The 21,545-nt window shown below is 43.2% G+C and overlaps 1 protein-coding gene across 7 annotated transcripts in view; it reads right to left on the bottom strand.

The window, feature by feature from the left end:
* Nucleotides 1–13,678: 13,678 nt before the first annotated feature.
* pan (pangolin) overlaps nucleotides 13,679–21,545 on the bottom strand; it is a 42,673-nt gene continuing 34,806 nt past the window's right edge. For 4 of the 7 annotated variants that reach the window (XM_068295936.1, XM_068295937.1, XM_068295935.1 and 1 more), the window contains 2 exons: nucleotides 20,753–20,822; nucleotides 13,679–17,631 (listed from right to left, as the gene is read on the bottom strand). In XM_068295936.1, coding sequence (XP_068152037.1) covers nucleotides 16,467–17,631; nucleotides 20,753–20,822 — 1,235 coding nt within the window. In that variant the 3' untranslated portion in view covers nucleotides 13,679–16,466. Of the gene's footprint in view, nucleotides 17,632–19,315; nucleotides 19,751–20,752; nucleotides 20,823–21,545 lie in introns of all 7 variants that reach the window. The other 3 variants (XR_011033227.1, XR_011033226.1, XR_011033225.1) reach the window with 1 other exon arrangement.

Genomic DNA, 21,545 nt, shown 5'->3' with positions numbered 1-21,545 from the left:
TTTTCGATGAAACTATCGATGATCGACTATCGACTACAAACTTAATATCGAGTACGATCGAAAAATATTGCAGTCGATTAACAGGCTTTGAAAAGTTACATTCGATAGTTTTTTTCAACGATGGATGAAAAACTATCGATACTATCGATTCGCAGCTCTCTACAGTGCTGTCAAGCTAGAATCTGAGCTAGAAAGTTGGCGGGAATTAAAAAGAACCGAGCTAGTACTGGGAGCGGTTCCGCGAAATCTTGGTTCTTAACTCCGCTCAGCACCAGTTACTTTTGAATTTTCTTTCCTTTTTTTTTAGTTTTGCTTTAAGCCGAAAAATCACGCTTGGTCCTAATGTCCAGATCCACACTGAGCACTTTAAAGATATAAAACATGCTGTAAAAGTTTTTAAAAATGTCGAAATGACGGGAGTATAAGTAAATCCATTGATATATGGATAAATATACATACATACATATGTACATATGTGAACACAAATGTCCTACCAATTTTTCAATCAACGGTCATTAAAGAGAAACTTCGAATTTGATTAAGTCAAGACTGCATTAAAGTCAAATCACTTGTTTTTGTACTAGTCATACTGGCGACCGCTGCGAACTTGATGAAAGCATCCCAATTTACCTTCCGAAGGACGATACCAAGTTTTTTTGCTGACGCTTGCACACCAAGTACCACCTACAGATTTCTTTTGTGAATGTTAAAGGGGCCGCACCTGAACAGAATGTGTTAAGCTGTCTCTTCCTCCTCTTTGCACCATGGGCAAGCTGGGCTTGCAGCATGTCTGAATCTGTGGAGGTAACTCCGAAAGCAACCGTGGCCGCTCAGAAGCTGTGTCAAGTTGAAGTTGACTTCGCCATGTCCCCTATTCAGCCATGCTTCGAGTTTAGGAATAAGTCTGTGAGTCCATCTGCCTTTTTCAGACTCATCCCACATCCCATCCGCTTGCCATCTAGACAAATTTCCCCAAAAGCCCGGTTGACACTCACTTCGTCGCTTGGACTGACTGCACAATTATTGCAACTTTTCTTTCTCCTCGTAATGCATTATAACTGCATGTAAATCAATAGGCTTCGGATAATGGCTTTCGATTTCCAAGTAAGCTGCTTTGAGAAACATTCGATTGGGATGAAACTTGATATTTGAGCTACTTATAGCCCGGAGCAGATAAATTAAAACTCAATGATTACAGTTCCTGATATAAAGTATGTATGTGAGATGCTCTCGTCAAAGTCATGTACAGCGACTTTTCTCAATATCTTTGTTATTTTCTGAGCTATTGTCATATTTGTAATATATAATATTTGTTACTTTCGTACACCTACAAATGGCTGTATCAAATTTGATCAAGATTACATGAGTATATCATATAACTGCCATAACAACGATCGGCCGAAATCATTGACTTTCATCACGATAAAATATAATGCTCCACTCCCAGATTGCTTCAGCCTAAAGAAGGATTAACAACAAAACTAGCAAGGGTATTCAAACGTCGCACAGTGGGGCCTTCTGGCATTTAGCATTGCAAAAAATCATAGCGTCTAAACCAATAAAGCGATTTCAAAAATTTAAAAAGCATATGATAAAGAATACCTTAAGCTTCAAAATAAATGTTTGTCAAAAGTGCTGGGTTTTCGTGGTGCTGAAATATTCAAGGTCAAAGTCAGAAAATATTTCCAAGCATGTTTTTCCTTTAAAAATGGATCGAAACCCGGTTTTTTTTAATCACAAATGGAATTTTTCATTGTTTTAGATGACTAGGTAACATTTTTTAATGTTTTAATTTGATTTTTTAACATAATTACAAAAAGAAAAAAAAATTTTTTAATTTTTTTTTTAGGTTAACTTTGAAAATTTGCTATTGATGGCTGATTTTCTTCAAAATAATTTTCAATATTTACATCAGTATCTAATAAACTCAACATTTCGGGACTATAGTTGCTATTTTCCAAATCCTTTCGTGATCGCACGTGTCTCAGTGATGCAATAAGTGGGTCCGAAGAGGCTGCTAGCATGTTAAAAAGGTCTTCATTTTGTCTAACACGAGAAGTTTTTAATGTATTAGTGTATCTGAACCTTTTGTAGTCCTTGTTTTTACATTCCTGTGCTTCTTCGGATAGCTCTCCAAGTGGTAAACACTGATATTCTATTAAATCCTTTCCGTGAGCCAAAATCCTATGTACCGTTGGGGTATGTTTTTTTGTGGATACAATTCACTCAAAAGATGAGCAGTCTTTGAAGTATATTCGGCAAATTTGTCACCATTTACCGTTTCCTTGCAATTTATAATATTCAAGATAACAGCCAACCTTTTAATAATCTCTTGACTAACACCTGTTATAAAAGATGTCACTTCATCATTTTCAAAAAATCTCCTTGAAGTATTGTAAACGTTGAACAATCTTCCACATCTTTATGCGGCCTTCCTCTTCCTCGGCTAGTTGATGGTTGATCATCTTCGTGCTCCGAATCTACGAATGTCGTATACTCCTCAAGCCAAACTTCATTTTTTTTACGAAATTTGCCAGATTTCTGCCGCTTGCAATCCATTTTCGCCTTAAGTTATTTTGTGTATATTTGATTTTCAACTTAAGCTCCGTACTAGCGTTTTCGAATGAAACGCCCATCTCCTTTAGCAATCCCATTTCAAAATCGTTTAAGTTTTCACACTCTTTGAAAACTTTCAAAATCCTTTCATTCTTTAACAACATTTTTGCACAATTAAATAAAACTGTCTTGAATTATATTGACAAATACTATTCAGTCCTGATTTAAGGTGTTTCCACTTATGAAGTTAAAAATAAACTGTCGCAAACAAGAGGAATAAGTAGCTCTTTATGTTATATTTTTTTAATTATCTAGGTAGAACAAAAAATCGGTATTACCCTTTTTGTATTAATTAGGTAAACAACTTAATATTTACATCCAATTAGGTAAACGGAAATAAAAACGACCAACCCACAAATAGGACAAACTTTTCATCGACTTAAATAACATTTACCTGTCTTGTCATTTTTTCCAAAGCAGGTAATTAACAATTTATCATTGTAGAAAGGCATATATGTAAACAGGTAGTATTTGCAAAACAGCATTACGCAATGTTATCATTTAAATACAAAGAAGCTACAGGCCAATACGCATGCGCTCTTCTTCTTCCTTATACCTGCAGCGCATTTTTTAGGCGAGGTTGCCTTAGTTTTATGGCTTACGCATCGCTGTCGCAGGTCTCCGCATATTGGGACTATATACATCTGATAGGTAAATATTTCATCTACCTAGTGTATATAGTCCGGTAGTGATACTAGTTGAGTCTTGCTAGTTTTATTCCATCAAAGTTCAAAAAATGCCAATATTTAGTACATTTCTTAAACGCTTCTAATTCAATAACTATTTAAGTAATTATTAAAATTTATTGTTCGTGGGGGGGCGGAAGGATCCAAATGAAATACAAGGAGTTGGCGGGTGCCAATTTCTTCAGTTTGTGGTGAGCGAGTGGTGAATTAAAACGCACGAGAAACTTCGGTTAACTAAATGTAGGTTTTATTATTTATATAATATTCACAGGTAAACCGGCACACACGGAAATGGTTCGGGTTGAAAGTGATTAACAAATCGTAAAAAAATGCAAGAGAACGGGTGTTCGGGTGAAAGGCTCGATTCTTAGTGATGGCGGTGCCCATTGGAAAAAATCAAGTCACTCCTCCTGGTGTGACCGTAGACGCCGAGGATCAAAAAAACCCTCCTCACTCCTCACCGCTCACTGCTCTTCGCCGCTCACTGCTGTTCACCCGGTGGCGTGAACATACCGCCCCCCTTGCAACATGTTGCAATTGTCACCCTGGACATATAAAGGATGGGGGACGGCAACGTCCTGGAGCGCCTAGATCCCACAGGAGCCGGAGACGACCCATCCGAACACGGTGCTCTGGGCTGCGGGAGTACCGCTATGACCGGGCACACAGCCTGGTTGGATGACCTCAGGATAGAGGTCTGCCCCGAGCACCACGGATACCGACGCCGGCCGATAGAAGTAGGGGTCGGCCAGGATCAGGGTTGCGAACTTCTCTCGGACCGGCGCCGCCACTTCCCGGATGGGAGTGCGGATGAGCAAGTCCTCTTCGACCCGGAATATAACGTTCCGTCGGAACGTCTTGTCGGACCTCGACTCGAGGACGGCCGTACAGGCTTGGTCGACCCCGACCGTGGTCACAGCTAACCCCAGGGACCGGGCAAAGGAGAGATTGATGCGGCTCTCAGCCGCACACGCATCAAGAAGGACGCGGGTCTCGAAGGATTTCGAGCCATTGCCCAACCGTAGGACTGCGGTGGGCAGGACAGTCGTCGTCCTGGCGTGGAGCAGGGAGGATAACGAAATCTCGGGTGCGCCTTCTGGGGAAGCGGAGCGGTCGGACGATGATCGGGAACGGGGTTGTAGCGGGGGTGCAGCACGACTGGAGGGGGTGATCGGCTGCGACGCCGGGCGGAGGCACGTCGTCTCGGCGGTTGGTCGGCCATGTGGAGCAGGGTATGGTGCCTTTGCCCGCATCGTCGGCAACCATGGCGAGTCCGACACGCGTCGGATGAATGCTCGTGGGCCAAGCAATTGGGACAATATTTATTGATGAGCACCGCCCGAAGCCGCTTTTCCCCTCGGAGGTTTAGGAAGCGCTGACACTGCCGGAGTGCATGAACCCCCCGACAGACCCGGCATCGGTACACGTTCGTGCCCTGTGGAGCTCGTTTGCTGCGGTGGTGCGGCAGACGCGTGGGGGCCATGTCGCTATGAAAGGGCGAGCTGAATGAACTGTAACGAAAGAAATTACGTATGGGGGAGTGGATTAGTCTATGCACGGGAACGAGAAACATGCACGGAGACGAGGACATTCGGAGGAAACATAGAGGGATTAGGAGTCACGATAAGGTTTTAGACTCAGGACTCCTGCTGTCTTGCAACAGAATGAGCTTCGCTACGGGTCTTCGGATAGACCCACGCGCGGTGGTGACATCAGCCACTCGGACGAGGCCGTCAGCCCCGGGCAGAGTGCGCTCAATTCGCCCTAAGCGCCACTCGTTGGAGGGGAGATGATCTTCGGACACGATCACGAGGTCGCCGGTCTGGATGCTGCGAGTCGGTGATTTCCACTTGTTCCGTTTGTGAAGCTCCTTGAGGTACTCACTCTTCCAGCGGCGGCAGAAAGCCTGCTGGATTGCCTTTAGTCGCTGCCATCGGTTGATCAGCGACATAGGCTCGACCAGAATTTCCGGTTCCGCAATGGCTAAGAGTGGTCCTCCAATCAGGAAATGTCCCGGGCTTAGGGCCAGTAGATCCTCTGGGTCCTCACTCATGGGAGAGATTGGCCTGGAGTTTAGGCACGCTTCGATCCTACACAGGAGAGTGGAAAGTTCCTCGAAGGTGTATTTGACAGTGGACGAGGACTTGTAAAACAGGGTCTTAAAACTTTTGACCCCTGCTTCCCACAGTCCTCCCATGTGGGGCGCGCTTGGCGGAATGAACTGCCAGGATAGGATGTGCTGGGGGAATGCCTTCATTATTTCAAGCTTGGTGGCGTTCAGGAAATCTTTTCGAGCGCCTTTGAGGCCCCTACGAAGGTTTTGCCGTTGTCGGAGTAAATGCGCTGTGGACATTGTCTCCGTGCGACAAACCGAGAGAAGGCTGCCAGAAATCTTTCAGTGGTGAGGTCGGAGGTAGCCTCGAGATGGATTGCCTTCGTGCTGAAACACACAAAGACGCAGACATAACCCTTAGTTATGAGACACGCACGCCCGGTGTAATTTTTGATCTCGAACGGCCCTGCGAAATCAATGCCCGTGTGGGTGAAGGGCCTGGAATACGTGATGCGTTCTCGAGGGAGATCACCCATCATCTGGGTCTGTAGTCGTCGACGATGAACGATGCAGACCTTGCACCCCTTGATGTGGGACTTTACCATGTTCTTTATCCGTGGGATCCAGAATTTGGTGCGCAAATACCGCACCATCAGTTGATTGCCGCCATGCAACGTGATGCGGTGGGCGAATGCGACAAGCAGGCGAGTGAAATGAGTACTATATGGGAGGAGAATAGGGTGACGTTCATCATATCGGAGGGACTCAGCGGCCCGGAGTCGTCCGCAGGAGCGGAGTAACCCATGCTGGTCGAGAAATGGGTTCAGATTGAGTAGAGTGCTGGATGATGGCAGGGGTCGCCCTTCGCCCAGGGCCCGTATCTCCGCGAGGTATTCCCGCCGCTGAGAGGTCCGAATCAAGGCGCGCTCGGCGGAAAGAAGTTCGTCATTGGTGAGGCGAACCGTGGAAGGCGTCGAAATCCTCTTGGTGGCGAAGCGTAGGATGTACGCGATGACTCGTAGAGCCCTACCATAATTCGAGAACCGTTCGCTGACGTCCTCGAGTAGCGTGGTCGCGGTGGTGTGGCACTGGACCCGTTGCTCCAGCTGGGTGTCTGGGAGTTCGTTATGGGGAGTTGGCCAATACTCGGGGGCTCTCTGGAGCCAGTCCGGCCCATGCCACCAGAGGCTGCTGGCCGATAGCTCGGCCGCGGAGACTCCACGGCTCGCCAGATCCGCGGGGTTGTCCTCGGAGCGCACATGTGACCAGCTTTGGCCACTAGTGCTTTCGGAGATCCTGGATACGCGATTGGCCACGAAGGTGGACCAACTGCACGGAGGTTTATTGAGCCAAGCCAACACGATGGTAGAGTCGGTCCAAAACTGGGAGGTTGCAGGTCGGATTGGAAGTTCAGGAACGATCGACGCCCAGAGATCGGCTAGCAGAACCGCTCCGCACAACTCTAGCCGAGGCAGCGAGACTGTTTTGACTGGAGCTACACGGGTCTTAGCCGTTAATAAATGGACGTCTACTTGATTGCCGTACCGAACCCGCACATATAGGGCCGCTCCATACGCTTTCTGTGACGCGTCACAGAAGCCATGAAGCTCCCACGAGAGCTTATCGCTGGTGTTTAGCCAACGGGGAATGCGGAGTCGACTGAGGCCTGGGTAATCCTGCAGGAATTCATGCCATTGCTGCAGCAGGAGAGGCGGCAGAGCATCATCCCAGCCCAGTTCGGTAAGCCAGATTTGCTGCATGAATATCTTCGCTCGGATGACAAATGGGGCTAGCCACCCAGCGGGGTCGAAGAGCTTAGCGATATGAGACAGAACCTGCCTCTTGGAGATCGACTCCTTCAAGGGGGGGGTCCGCTGTGGTGAAGAAGAAGACGTCCTCAGCAGCTTGCCATCGAATACCCAAGGTTTTTGCGGTGCTCGCGTCTTCCAGCTCGAGAAAGTCCTCTCGCAGCAGGTGCTCTCTCGGAATGGCTTGAAGTACTTCCTTCTTATTGGAAGTCCACTTCCGAAGCGGGAATCCCGCAGATTGGAGGACCGCTTGAAGCTCTCGTATGGCGAGACGAGCGTCGGCTTCAGTGTGAGCGCCGGCAAGGACATCATCAACATACATGTAGTTCCGAAGGATTTCGCTCGCCTGAGGATACATCGTTTGCACGTCTTGTGCCAGTTGTAAAAGGACTCGGATCGCCAAGAATGGCGCGCAGTTAACCCCAAACGTGACAGTTTGTAACTCGTAATCCTGAATATTGCCGCAGCGGTCTCGGTAGAGGATCCGCTGAAAGGGGGTATGCCTGGGATCGACTCGGATTTGTCGATACATCTGCGTTATGTCGGCATTGAAAACGAATTGAAAGAACCGCCATTTCAGTACCTGAAGCGTGAGGTCGGCCTGAAGAGTAGGACCGGTGTGCAAGACATCGTTGAGGCTGACGCCTTGTGTGGAGGGGCTCGACGCGTTAAATACCACGCGTACCTTAGTGGTGGTGCTATCGGGCTTAAACACCGCATGATGGGGGAGATAGAAGTTTTTCCCATCTTGAGGCGGCGTCACCCGAATCATATGACCCAATTCCTCATATTCTTGAATAATGGCATCGTACTGCGTTTTTAGAACCGGATCCTTGAGAAGGCGTGCCTCATTCCGCAGGAATTGAGCCAGCGCGATCGGTCTTGAGTGGCCCAAGTCAACGCTATTCGGACCTTTGAACGGTAGGGACACAACATATCGGCCGTCCTTTCCCCTTTGGGTGGTCTCCTGGAAGTTCCGCTCGCAGAATGCGTCATCCTCCTTTTCCGGCTTTGCGGGAAGGTCTTCCACCTCCCAAAACTTGGTGAGGAGTACATCAAGCTTTGCTTCGGGACTAACTCGCGTCTGTGCCGCGAAAACGGATCTAGACACCGGGGGGTCAGGAGTGATAGCCCCACACAGAACCCATCCAAAGATGGTTTCTAGCCCGACAAAATCACCAATATCCTTTTTGATCCGTTCTCCGAGGATGTGGGGAAACAGGTCTACACCGATGATCATGTCAATAGGCGCGGGCTTGTTGTAGTACGGGTCAGCCAGGGGGCGATCGAGGCACTGCGTCGGAACCGTATTAAGGAATGGAGCTGTTGGAATGGCCCCTGACAATTTGGATACGACCAGGGCGGAGACCTCAATCTTGTTCAATCTGTCACACGGGGGAGACAGCATTAGCAGACACACCTTGTCGGCGCAGCCTCCATCACTCTGGCCCATGCCAGTAACCGCGGCGTCTACTGGGTAGAAGGGGGGCTGGACCATGCTGAAGACGCGTTCGGAGAGAAAAGTTGAATCGGCTCCCGAGTCGATCAACGCCCGAATATGATGATCCACACCACGATGGTGCAGAGTGACAATCGCAGTGCCTAAAAGGCCTCTGCCTGGGGTAGATGCAAAATAACTTTGAGCATTTGTGAGCTGGTCGCTCGCGGACGGGCGCTCTGTGACGCTGGATGGTGGGACTTGCGCAGCGGATGGCGAGGGCACGGACACATCACTAGGATGCAACAGCGTATGATGACGTTCCTTGCAGGTATGGCAATTATGCGCACTGGAGCAGCCCTTCACTTGATGACCGCGGGCAAAACAGTTCAGACAAAGTCCCTGCTGTCTAATGGTTTCCAGCCGCCTCTGAACAGGCATATCAAGGAAACTAGGGCAGAGCCGTATTGGGTGATTTTCCCGATGGCACAGCTTGCAAGACGCCGATTTGAGCTGAGCTTTCGCTGGAAACGCTTGGACTTTCATCGTTGCAGAGGATTTGCGGGGGCCAATGGGGATGGCTTGGACACTTGGGGCCGACTTATGTTCGTCGGTGGCATCCAGGACCCGATACCGATCGGTAAGAAATTGGTTCAAATCGGACCACGTTGAGACGACAGTCTTATTGGGCACTGATTGCTCCCACAGGAGGATTGTGGCCTTCGGCAATTTACTAGTGCAGATGGCGATAAGTAGGACATCCCAATTCTCAGTACTAACACCCGAACGCTCAAGTGCGGTAAGACACCCTTGAAACGCGGTCTGCAGCTCTCGCAAGGATTTGCCCGACTCTTGTGCCACCGCGGGAATCTGAAGGAGTTGTCTGGCTTGAGTCATGACCAGCAGACGGCTGTTTTCGTACCGTGCGGTGAGGTTCTCCCACGCGGCCTGGAAACCCTCATTCGTCAGGGGGGACTTAGCCACGATGGTTCTCGCTTCCCCTCGCGTCTTGGCGTTCAAGTGATAGAGCTTCTCCACTTGTGACAAATACGGATTGGCGATATAAATGGCGGCGAACAAATCGCGGAATGTGGGCCATGCTAGGCTGTCGCCATCAAATGTCTCTACCTCACACGGAGGAACTCTATGCCCCGGTGGCCCCGACGGAGCGGTTGGCTGACGCCTAAGAGTCGTCATCTGTACCGAGAGCTGTTCGATGCGTTCTCCGAACAACGTCCCGCATCGCACATATGCCGCGTAAGCGGATTCGTGCTTCGCCTTGATGTGGCTTATGTTTGCCAAGCTTTCCTCGTCGGCTTGGATTGTCAAGGCCTTGTGACAACGGGAGTATTCCATCTCGACAGTTGACCAAAGGGATTTGAGCTGCTCTAAGTGCATTTTAATGGAAAACAAGGGCACTTCAGAAGTTAGAGCTTCACTCTCGCGAGCTTCAAACAGAGTCAATGCGTCGCACGCTATAACGAAATCGGAAAGGGACATTCTGGAGTGTTCTCTACGCTGTTGTGATACGGATCGGGTGACGGGAGCGTCAGAACAGTGCGTCACAACAACGTGCGGAATCTGGGTCTGAGTTGAAAGCTTGGAACGACCTTGGTGTTCCCTCGAGTCTTTAACCGAGAATCTGCGACCCTCAGGTAAGCTGGACGAAGACGGACGGGACCTTGGGGATTCGCTGCGGCTGCGAACTGACGAGAACTTGCGCGAAATATCCGTACGCTTCACGGTCACCGGAGTTGTCGGAGGCCGAACCTTCTCCGGAGTTGCAGAGGGAGACGAAAGACTGTTGGACTTCGGCGCAGTCTTGGACGGCTCCGTGGACATACTCAGGGGACGAGCTTACCGACGAACACCGCGTTTGTGCGCGTCCCTTTTTTTTTTTTTGGAAGTGAGAAGTGGACTGTATGGGGACGCAAGAACTTCCTCACTGTGCACCGCAGGATTGCGGGAGAATTTTCTCGCGTGTGGCTCGGAAACGAAGCCTCTTTAATGGGGATAGATGCGGAATAATATACGAACGCACGAATGCGGATTGAAAATTACCGATGGGAGTACGTATAAAACAAAACACGGATGAAATATATAAACAAAGATGTATAGGATAAAAGGAAAATACGTTTTTATATAAATCTGGATCTGGATATATATGTGTGCGCAGAATAATGGCCGGAAAAAATTGTATATATAATTTATAAATATGGACGGAGATATAAATATGGGCCCGATAGTGCTGGAAAAAATATATATATATGTATTTATTTAGAAATATGGGCGGATATATATATGAGCGCAAAAGGCTGGCCGGAAAAAATATATATATAGTTTTTAAAGCTGAACGGATATATAAATATGGGCCCGATAGTGCTGGAAAAAATTTATATGTGTTTATTTATAAATATGGGCGGATATATATTGAGCGCAAAATACTGGCCGGAAAAAATATATATATAGTTTTTAAATATGAACGGATATATAAATATGGGCCCGATAGTGCTGGAAAAAATTTATATGTGTTTATTTATAAATATGGGCGGATATATATATGAGCGCAAAATACTGGCCGAAAAAATTATATATATAATTTATAAATATGGACGGATATATAAATATGGGCCCGATAGTGCTGGAAAAAATATATATGTATTTATTTATAAATATGGGCGGATATATATATGAGCGCAAAATACTGGCCGAAAAAATTATATATATAATTTATAAATATGGACGGATATATATATGTGAGCGCAAAAAGTTGGCCGGAAAAATTATATAAATGATTTATAAATATGGACGGATATATAAATGTGGGCACGATAATGCTGGAAAAATATATATGTATTGTTTTATAAATATGGGCGGATATATAATTAGGCGAAAAAAGAGAATCGGAAATAATGTGATTTAAATTTGGCGCGCTTGAGCCGCCTATCGATATCACGACTCGACTCACGTGTCACCACTACTCCGAAAACAGCTGTCGGCCGCTGTTTATATATTTGGTTTTTGATTTTGTTGTTTAATTATGTATGTGAATAATTTTTTTTTTGTGGTTGTGCGGAAAAACCAAGAACAAGTGTTGTGCGGAAAAACAAGCGAGTGTTGTGCGCAAATAAAACAACCGATCAATGCATATGGACAGATGCTTTGATCTATGTGTGTACGTACATGCATAAGTACACAGGTGAGTATAGATATGTATGCACACGCGTTGTTCACAACAACAAAAAAAACGTAAGTAATTGTAATTTAATTGGATGTGGGGTTGTGTTAAATCAATGCGCGACACCGAAATGTATTATGCGTTGTGGATATGTACATATGTATGTGCAATGTATGACTATGTAAGCATATACATATGTATGTATGTACGTATGTAAGCAAGTGCACCGGTATCCAAAGACGCGCGTGAGGAAATTAATTTCGCACCTAATTCGAACGCGCAAGAAATCGCGGTGCATACGTGAAGTGCTATTTAAAAAAAAAGAATATTTTTTTTGCCTTTTGTGTCGTGGTAAATGTGCGAAGGGATTGTATGTATATGGATATGTATGTACATATGCGCGTACATCAACAGGTGACGATGTATGTATGTACGTAGATACGCGCGTGTGGAAATAAGTTTGGCATTAAAGATTATTATTCCAACACATAAGAAAACGCGGTGAACACTTTGATTTTTATTTTTCCCTATTTTTTATAACACTTTAATAATTTTTTTTTTTGTGTTTTTAAACTTTTACGCGGATTTGGCAAACAGCTGTGGAAATTACATGTACATGTGAATGCATATGTAAAAAAGGTGGATTTGGACAAGTGCGAGGAAAAAAAAAACATAAATGAAAATGGATAATCGTGGAATGTAAAATGAGAACGTTGGACAATCACGCTAAGGATTAGGAACTACCATGAAACCTTGGAACAGGTCAGGTATGTACATACAATATGTAAAAGTGTGTAGGTCGCTATGGAGAAGCGGGAAAACCTCACACTTTTAGTAGTATGTAAATGAAATGAATAATGAAATTTTGTACTTATCAGGAATTCCGCCGATGCAAGCTGGAGGAGCGGAAGGATATCCGGCTCGAAGGACCAATGTTCGTGGGGGGCGGAAGGATCCAAATGAAATACAAGGAGTTGGCGGGTGCCAATTTCTTCAGTTTGTGGTGAGCGAGTGGTGAATTAAAACGCACGAGAAACTTCGGTTAACTAAATGTAGGTTTTATTATTTATATAATATTCACAGGTAAACCGGCACACACGGAAATGGTTCGGGTTGAAAGTGATTAACAAATCGTAAAAAAATGCAAGAGAACGGGTGTTCGGGTGAAAGGCTCGATTCTTAGTGATGGCGGTGCCCATTGGAAAAAATCAAGTCACTCCTCCTGGTGTGACCGTAGACGCCGAGGATCAAAAAAACCCTCCTCACTCCTCACCGCTCACTGCTCTTCGCCGCTCACTGCTGTTCACCCGGTGGCGTGAACATTTATGAAACATGCTATTAATAAAGAACATACTTTTCAGATAAAACCAAATCCAAGATCGATTGTTGAAATCGCCCAATATTCAGTTTTAAAGTTGCGATTTTTTTTTTTAAATTAGCATTTTTTCCTTTTCACTAAAAATGTCTCAACTTTGGGCGCCTATAGCACCCATGAATCTTAACCGATTTCAAAAATTTTTCGGATTCATAATCTCTGAAGTATTTCCTATCGATTGTATATATCATTTTTGCCAAACGCGATTATGAAAAAACGTATTTTTGCAACGCTATCCGAGCAGAGGCCCAACTGTGCGTCGGCGCCGTCGAAGTTAGCCCCAGCCCTCTGGAATCTAAATACATATAGTTGGATTTTAAAGAGTTTCTCATTTGGTGCATAGTAATCCAAAGTAGTTTAACTTACCTTCACCTTTCTGACCACAAGTGATGTACATTTTGTTGAAGCCCTTACAAGCTCGATCAGTGCTGAAAAAGACTGAAATGGAAATGCTGGCCTACAGTGATGGATGTTGAAGGGACTTTGGGAGTGTCCAGTTGTCCCATTCCAAATAAAGTCGAGTGTTTTTGACAATGTATTAACACTATATATTTAATATTCTTTATTACATCATTTTATTCACTAAATGTAAGCTTTATTTACTTAAATGTATCTGTATGTGTGTATGTTTGTGTGTACTTTTGTTAAATATAGTTTGATATTTAGTATGTGTATATGTATGTATGTTAATTATACACCCATACATGTATGTATATGTATGTATAATCACCGCCAACCTATTACAACTTAACCTATCTACAGTTCATCAACGACAACGACTGAAATGAACCTTTTAGATTTATTGATCGATACAGATACATTGTTAGAAAATGGCGGAGGTTTGGAATCGGGATATACATCTGCCTGTGGGCATATGCATACTGTATTCAGACTGTACAAATTAGCGAGAATATAGGGATGTACGGAATTAAAGTGATTTAGCTAATTAAATCATGATCGTACAAATAATAGTAACATTTTCACTCCGGTCCGATCCGAGGTGGCCGGATCGGCTCCCATTACTTTCACACATATTCTTTATCTCTGTCTAACAACATAGTAACAATTGAGTTTGGGACTGTCAAGGGCTGGATGGGGTTGCTCGTTATTATTACTGACTTCAATAAAAAAGCGACAACTAAAGCGTTAAAAGTAACAGAAACACACATATTTAGTAACTTAAATAATAAAGTCAATAAATAAAATATTGCAAAAACGTCTCAAAGTGCTCTACACTTTAAATGAAATTTCCATTTCCTTTCGAATCAAAACACAGAAGATTGGAAGCATAGTAAATATTAAATTTTTGATTAGAATATTTCCATTAAAATTAAAGCAGTTAATGATCATATTTTGTGGACGTGGGCATGGGGCATGGGGCATGGGCTTGGGAGTGGGCGTGGGCGTGGGCGTATATTTACATGTTATGAAAATTTTCAAGGCTTTAGTTATAGCATTGCATTTTAATGTGTATATGTGTTCTATATTTATAATTTATCAATACAGCTATTTCCATGCGGATTGGATTGACTTACTTTGTGTTACGGTTCGTTGACTAATTGTTGTTGGAGAACGACCTAAGTAATGCATTAATATTAATTTTAGCTTAAACGGTAGCTTAACATAATTCGTTCCAAATTTCTATCTCTCCCTATCAATTTCACAATTCTTCTTCATGCACTCATGCACAAACATAGAATAAGTTTTATGATAATGGTACATATAATGGGTTAAACAGTCTTTTTTAATTGGCAATGGCTTTACACATTGTTCCGATTATATAATGAATTTAGAAAGTAGTGCCTTTAAATTTACAAACAATCTAAGGTCATATTATTCAATCTCCGAATTCCTAGAAACGTTCTTTCGACAAATTTTTCAATCTTGGAATCAGTTTGCCAAAAAAGGCGCAGGCGCAGGCTCCTCATTCGCATGTGTAATGAAATTTAATACCCTTCTCTTCTGTGGGTTCAAAATGTTGAAGTTAAATTTTCCCACCATTTACTGAACAAGTTTGGAATAGCTTTGCTTAGATATTTGCGATTTTGTAATATATCCGATAAATATATCATAGACTCAATTTGAATCAGTGGCAGAATACGACACGGCGTTTTGTGTTGATTTCAATAAGAGTTGTTTCCTTTTCCTTTTAATTTTGAAAAGATCAGCGTGGCTGTGGAGGTGCCGAACAGTTTCTTTGGTGCTGATAAGGCATTATTTTCCCATTTCCCCCCAACATGATCGATCGTCTTTTATACAGTTCCTGGTTGTACATTTGCAATAGTCGTAGTAGCTATCAGGTCTTATGGTCAATAAATTCGTAAGTGTTGCCTTAATGTTCTATATACATAAATTTATTTAATTCTCTCAGACTAATACTTAATCTTACTAGGGTAAATGTTCCCAAAAAGTATTCCCTATTACTCATCGTGTTCTTATCGAATTCCAATTCAAAGTCCATGTTATGTAATTATCGTCATACTATCTAATAGATGTTTAATTCACGGCCGTGAACGTGAAGCGGGCCGTCTCACCAGCCGTTTCCTAGCTAACACATTCCTCCTGATCAAGCACTGTTATATATTTTTGCATAATAATGTTAATCTTAAGTCCTGTGCACTTCTGGACTGAAGGTCGTCCAGACCACAAGTCCGAAATCATCCATTGGTACAATTCTGGCCTTTAATCCGCTGAGTGTTTCGAGATACGACCAATAATAAAGGGAAACTTTGAGAATCGGAACAAAAGCAAATGAAAACCAATTGCGAACCATTCACTAGCTACTATGCACGCGACAGTTTTGAGTCATTGTATTGTACACACAGTATCTATCTATATATCTATATTATATGCAGATATGCTGCCAAAGATGGAGGTGTCTTGAGTACACATAAATATCAATAGCGGTATCTACACGTACATATGTAAGTATATGTGATGACTTAAGAATCTATTTGGCAACGCTTACTATGGTAAGGTAAGTGGTAAGTGGTAAGCCACAATTTACATGGTGTGGGCGCTAATTGTGTGTGTGTGTGTTTGTGTGTGTGTATAAGTATATTGTGTGTTTGGCCTCAGATATAATAGAATATTTGTATGTACAATACGATAAATGAAGTTCTTTTTGGCACTTGTCCATAAATGGCCACAGGTTTCTAAAAAATGACGATGGGATGGCGAGAATACTACTTATTGCACGTTGATTATGTTTGGGGTTGGCTTCATTTGTAGGCATGGCTGATGAAGAAAAGCTGGATTTAGATTCTCCAGGCCCACAATTATATCCAGATAGACAGTCCGGTTTCGCCGGTGCTATGAGACGCTAATAGCTCCAGTTTCGGAAGCATTGGTTGTCGAGGAGTTGGATGGCGTCGTTGGCGGTTCGGAGGTATTTCGAAGCTTACCACTAGATGCGGAGGAAGCTGTCTCGGCAGACAACGGTGTGGCAACACCAATGTTATTGGTCTCTGCCAAGTGGTGGCTCAACGTTTGGTGAAAGTGCTGACTAAAACTGCTGCTGAAAAGCCCATGGTGCGGATGGTATGCTGCGTGTGCGTGCGGTGCGGAATGGTGAAGAATTGATGCGGCCGCCGAGGCAACCATCATTTGTGGATCGCAGACATCTATCGGACCAACATTTTGATCATCTCGTCGCTTGGTTAGTTGATTAATACTAAGGGGATTGTTTATGTCCCGAGGATTAGCGCCTATTGGGTTTCGGTGCAAATTTGACGATGCTTGCAGCTTGGACCCGGGCACGGGGCTGGGGATGGACCCATTAAATCCATTCGTTGTCAATGAGGTATTTGCACTGGTGCCAATTACAGAGTGTGACTGGAATATTGATTCAGCGGGGTGACTCCCGGGAAGACTTAGACCCATGCCCAAATGACTAAAACGATTACCCAGCATCATTGCACGCTCATGGGCCGTCGTAGGTGCTGGACCGGGAGCCATCCCAGTTAGAGCTGCGGCTCCAGCTGACCCCGTCGGACCAGTCGTTGCTGGTGAGGCCGTACTGGATGTATTCGGCGTAGTACTGACGCTGCATGTAGACCCACTGCTCGATCCAGGCGCAGATACCGAACCCGATGACCTAGAGTGGCTTGATGCCTGCTCAGCATTGGCCACCAGGAGTACATTGGAGTTCACAGCTGATAAGACCGGTGTTGCAGGACTTATATTCATATTAATTGGGCTAGCTAAACTGGTGGTGGTAGACGGACTCTGGAGACTGGACAGCCCGCTTAAGCAACCAGGGCTTGACAATGACTGGTTGAGGGACTCTGTGTCTTCGTCCGCCATTTTGTTGCTGTCATCACCGCTTCCGCAACTTCCGTTCCCCAGTTGGTCGTCATCATCGTCATCATCATCATCGTCACTGAGTTGGCTTCCAGGATCTTCCATTCCGCTGCCGTCTTCTGTGGCGCCGCTTCCATTTATTGCTTCCATATAGCGTATGCATTTTTTTTTGCGCCTGTTTAGAATAGAAAGAAAATCGGCATTAGCTATGTCGCAAGTCAAGTCGCTAGATACATGAAAAAGGATGCGAATATGATGGCATTCCAAGGCAACAAAAAAAAAAAAAGAATAAACATTACATTACCATTTAAATGATTCATGCACTAGGTGGACGCGATACTAATACTATGGGTTGAAAAGCTCAAGAGGAAAACGTGCACGGCCCTAACAGGGAACATCTCCGACAAAAATGATGGATAGTGACATTTGATTCTCCTTTTTCTACAAAGTCAATGTGATCAACCTAACTCGCAGGGGTCTTTCTTATTATAGATATACTTAAGATAGCTAAGAACCATCAGATTTTGGAGCCATTCCATTTGGAATTTAGCATCTTCTCTCAGATTGCATTGTATTCTAACAGTTATGAAAACTGTCGTCCTAGACTGTGCACAAGATTTTGGCGAACGAAATAAAAACGATTAAGAATGATTAACTGTATGCATATTTTAACTTGTTAATGTCATCAACATACAGAAATGAATGTATTAGCATGCAGTAAAACAAATTAAATAAAAAACGAGATTTAAAAATGCCTATTTTGTTATTGTTAAGCCTGAAAACCTCCTATAATGGGTGGAATTCCAAGTCCTGGCCATTATTGGCCAGTTTCACATACAATTTCTTAGGATAAAATAAAAGTTTTGTATGGGCATGTATCCCAAAACTGGTCCCTGTTCCTACAAGTAGAAGCAGATTATGGAGGTTTTTCCAATCAAATAGAAAAGAGACATCTCAATATTTTGGCGTATACGATGGGGGAGTTTGAAACTGAGGAGAACTGAGGTTCTGTTAGTAGACTTAATTCGCCTACTTATGGAGAATTACGTGCAGGAGAATGCAAACAGAAAAATAAATCAACATTAAAATAAATAAAGTCTTCATGATTTGAGCGAGTTATCATAGCGATTTGGTGCATAAAAATTGGTTTGATAATTCCAATTTTTCGGCAATAACAAAAAAAAAAAAATACAAAAACAACAAAAACAATCGGCAACGCATACAGTAAAATGATAAGGGGGAAAGTCACAACCAAACAATAAATGTGTTAATGATCAGTCAAAAGGCTGTAGTAAGCCAATAACAACAACAAACAACAACATCAAAGATCAGATTAGCACTCATAAAAATAAGTACGTCCAACATTAATAATAAAACAACAACGTATGTATGTTTATGTAAGTATATATACGAATATGTACATCAGAGTCCACAAATGGGCACCTAAATCATATTTCCTAGGCCTTAACTGGTGATTATCCTTCTATCAGAATATCAGAATGAACATTATTTGTTCATAGAATTAGAAAGTTAGTTCTCTTAAGTCATGGAATATTTTTTGGTCTTTTCACAAACTTAAAAGTTTTAAAATTTTAAGTCTATTGACTTAAAAAATTATTTAAAAAGCAAAAAATTACTCTAATTTCGGTTAAATTTGTGAGAAAACTATTAAAACTTGAAAATTTTGAACACAAAAAAATGAAACAGGACATTAGAATTGTAATATAGAACAATAGTGAACCAATTAGGGTATCGATTTAAAGTTTAAGCCTAAGAATTTATTTTGAGTTTAAAATTGGGAAAGTATTTGAGAGCCCTGATGTACATTTCTGAGGTGTATTGACTAGTGAATTATTTACTGGCGGTTGAACAGCCGCAAGGCTGAAATGTTGGTGCTTCTGCTGTGAACTGTGTCCTGGAAATTCCGCAATACGCGGCACATATCGAGTCGCTTTTACAAATTAACATATGTTGGTGGTGCTTGTGGCGAAAGTTGTTGTGAGCCAGCACTAGTGACGCCACCACCACCGCCTCCAGTGGGGCCGGCGCTACCGTTTAAAGGTGTTAGTCCATTTCCGTTACTATTGGCCAGCATTTGGATGTGTGTGTGGGAAGACGATGTAGATGACGATGAGGAGGACGAGGATGACGAATTGGGCAGCATTACTGTACCCCCAATACCACTTACAATCGGTGTTAGCATACCGACACCTATGCTGGCAACTCCTGAGCCACTGGCGATGCCGACGCTGCCGCCGCTGCTGCTCACCGATGAAATTACACCCAAACTGGGACTGAATTTTCGTTTCGTGTCGAAAGCGAGAGTATATTATAGAAACGGTCCAAACATTGTTTTGTTTCAACGGTTAGCATTAAGAAGAGAAAATGAGTAATCGAAAACATCAAAATCGTATTATCATAATCATACATTCAATTGCATTTGATGAGTGTAAGTGTGTCTGTGTATACATATATTATCAGGAGGGATAAAACCTACGCTAAAGAGAAGATTGGCTTATGCCACATACTGCTGCACTTAAAAACACACAACACTCACGCACATACTCATTCGCACATCGAAGAATTTCTTGTTGTTGGACAGTATTTGACCTAATTGAGGGAATCTGACAGATTAGAAGAACGATCGCAAGAAGGGATCAATTGGATGTGAGACAAGGAGAAAAGCGATAGAGTATCTACTCTTTCTCGATCGATCGTTCTTGGCATACTACATAGGTAGTTTAGTTTCATTTTTCGAATTGTGTTGCCAACAATCCTATTGACGAGCGCGAACTTGTTGTGTAATTTCCTTATGCTTCAAAAACAAAAGAAACATTTGTAAATAAAGAATTTTTCTGTGCGGGGTGCAGGCAAGGGGCATTGTACACCAGAGCGCTCGATCCATGCAACTACATTTGCCGCATGATATGTGTAGAGTTTGTTGCTGTTAGGATTTGTGAGAGTGTTCATGTTATGTACGCACGTACCTATGTGTGTTTGTGTGGGTGGTGTGTAGGGCTGTAGGTGTGTGTATGAGGTGTACGGAGTATACGAGCAGTATGAGTGAGTGTCCGCGATAAGTGAAAGGATACTAAAAATTAGAATGAGATCTCTTGCCGTACGTTTGTATAGGAATAACACGAGTATGATACATAAGTATTTGGTTTGGAATTGGAACGGAATAAGGACATATGTAGTTTTGTGTAAGTATGTATTTTAAATATTATGAGTTGTATTAATATTAAAACGGGCATTGTTTTATGTGTAGACCTACAAATCTAGTGTCTCAAACCTACCTGCACGGTTTACACCATTGGTTCTGCTGGTCCAGTCCGAAGCGGGCGCGACATTTCTTCATGTTATTACCTACGGAATCGACCAGAAAGTATTAATTTTTTACATTTCAAAATGATGGTATGTAGGTACATAAAGTAGATGATTTATAAGTTAGTAATCCACACTTATTTACTCATGTTTTCTACACTTACATAAAACCAGCTGACCAAGAGAAGGTAAATTAAAAAAGCACGTGAAATCATGGATATGAAAATTGTTCAAATAACACTAACAACACAGGCGCATTGTCCACATATGTACATATGGATGTAGAAGTTCCAATTCACCATCCCGACAAACTTTTCCAAATGTTACTCCATTAAGGCTTATAAATGACGTCTTGAAATTTTCTTCCGGCTGTCTCTAGGTTTACGTGTTAGGACTTCGATCCATATGTACATATGTGAGTATCTAATGGGTTTTGTCAGCAAAGTGTGAGGACCTCCTCCTACTTAGCCGACGCCTCCGATAAGAAGTTATGGCAATACAATAATACAAGCATGCAAATATGGATATATATGATTAGTAGTTCTAGATATGATCAAAAAGCCAAGTTTAAGATGCTGTGCCAAGATAATACTAATACTGTGATATGATTAGGACCTATTTTTACATAGACACACACACATGATAACAATTTTGGTTTGATTATCTAGTTTTGGTAACAGTGGTTAGTGTTGATAATATAATAGGCAGATGCATCAATTAACAAACAAAGTATTTAGCGTAAACTATTTTCGATTTTGCCAACAT

Source organism: Drosophila tropicalis, unplaced genomic scaffold (genome assembly GCF_018151085.1).
Source record: "Drosophila tropicalis isolate 14030-0801.00 unplaced genomic scaffold, ASM1815108v1 contig_859, whole genome shotgun sequence".
Lineage (NCBI taxonomy): Eukaryota > Metazoa > Arthropoda > Insecta > Diptera > Drosophilidae > Drosophila > Drosophila tropicalis.
Note: the sequence above shows the minus strand (reverse complement) of the source record. Positions and strands in the feature narration are given on the sequence as shown.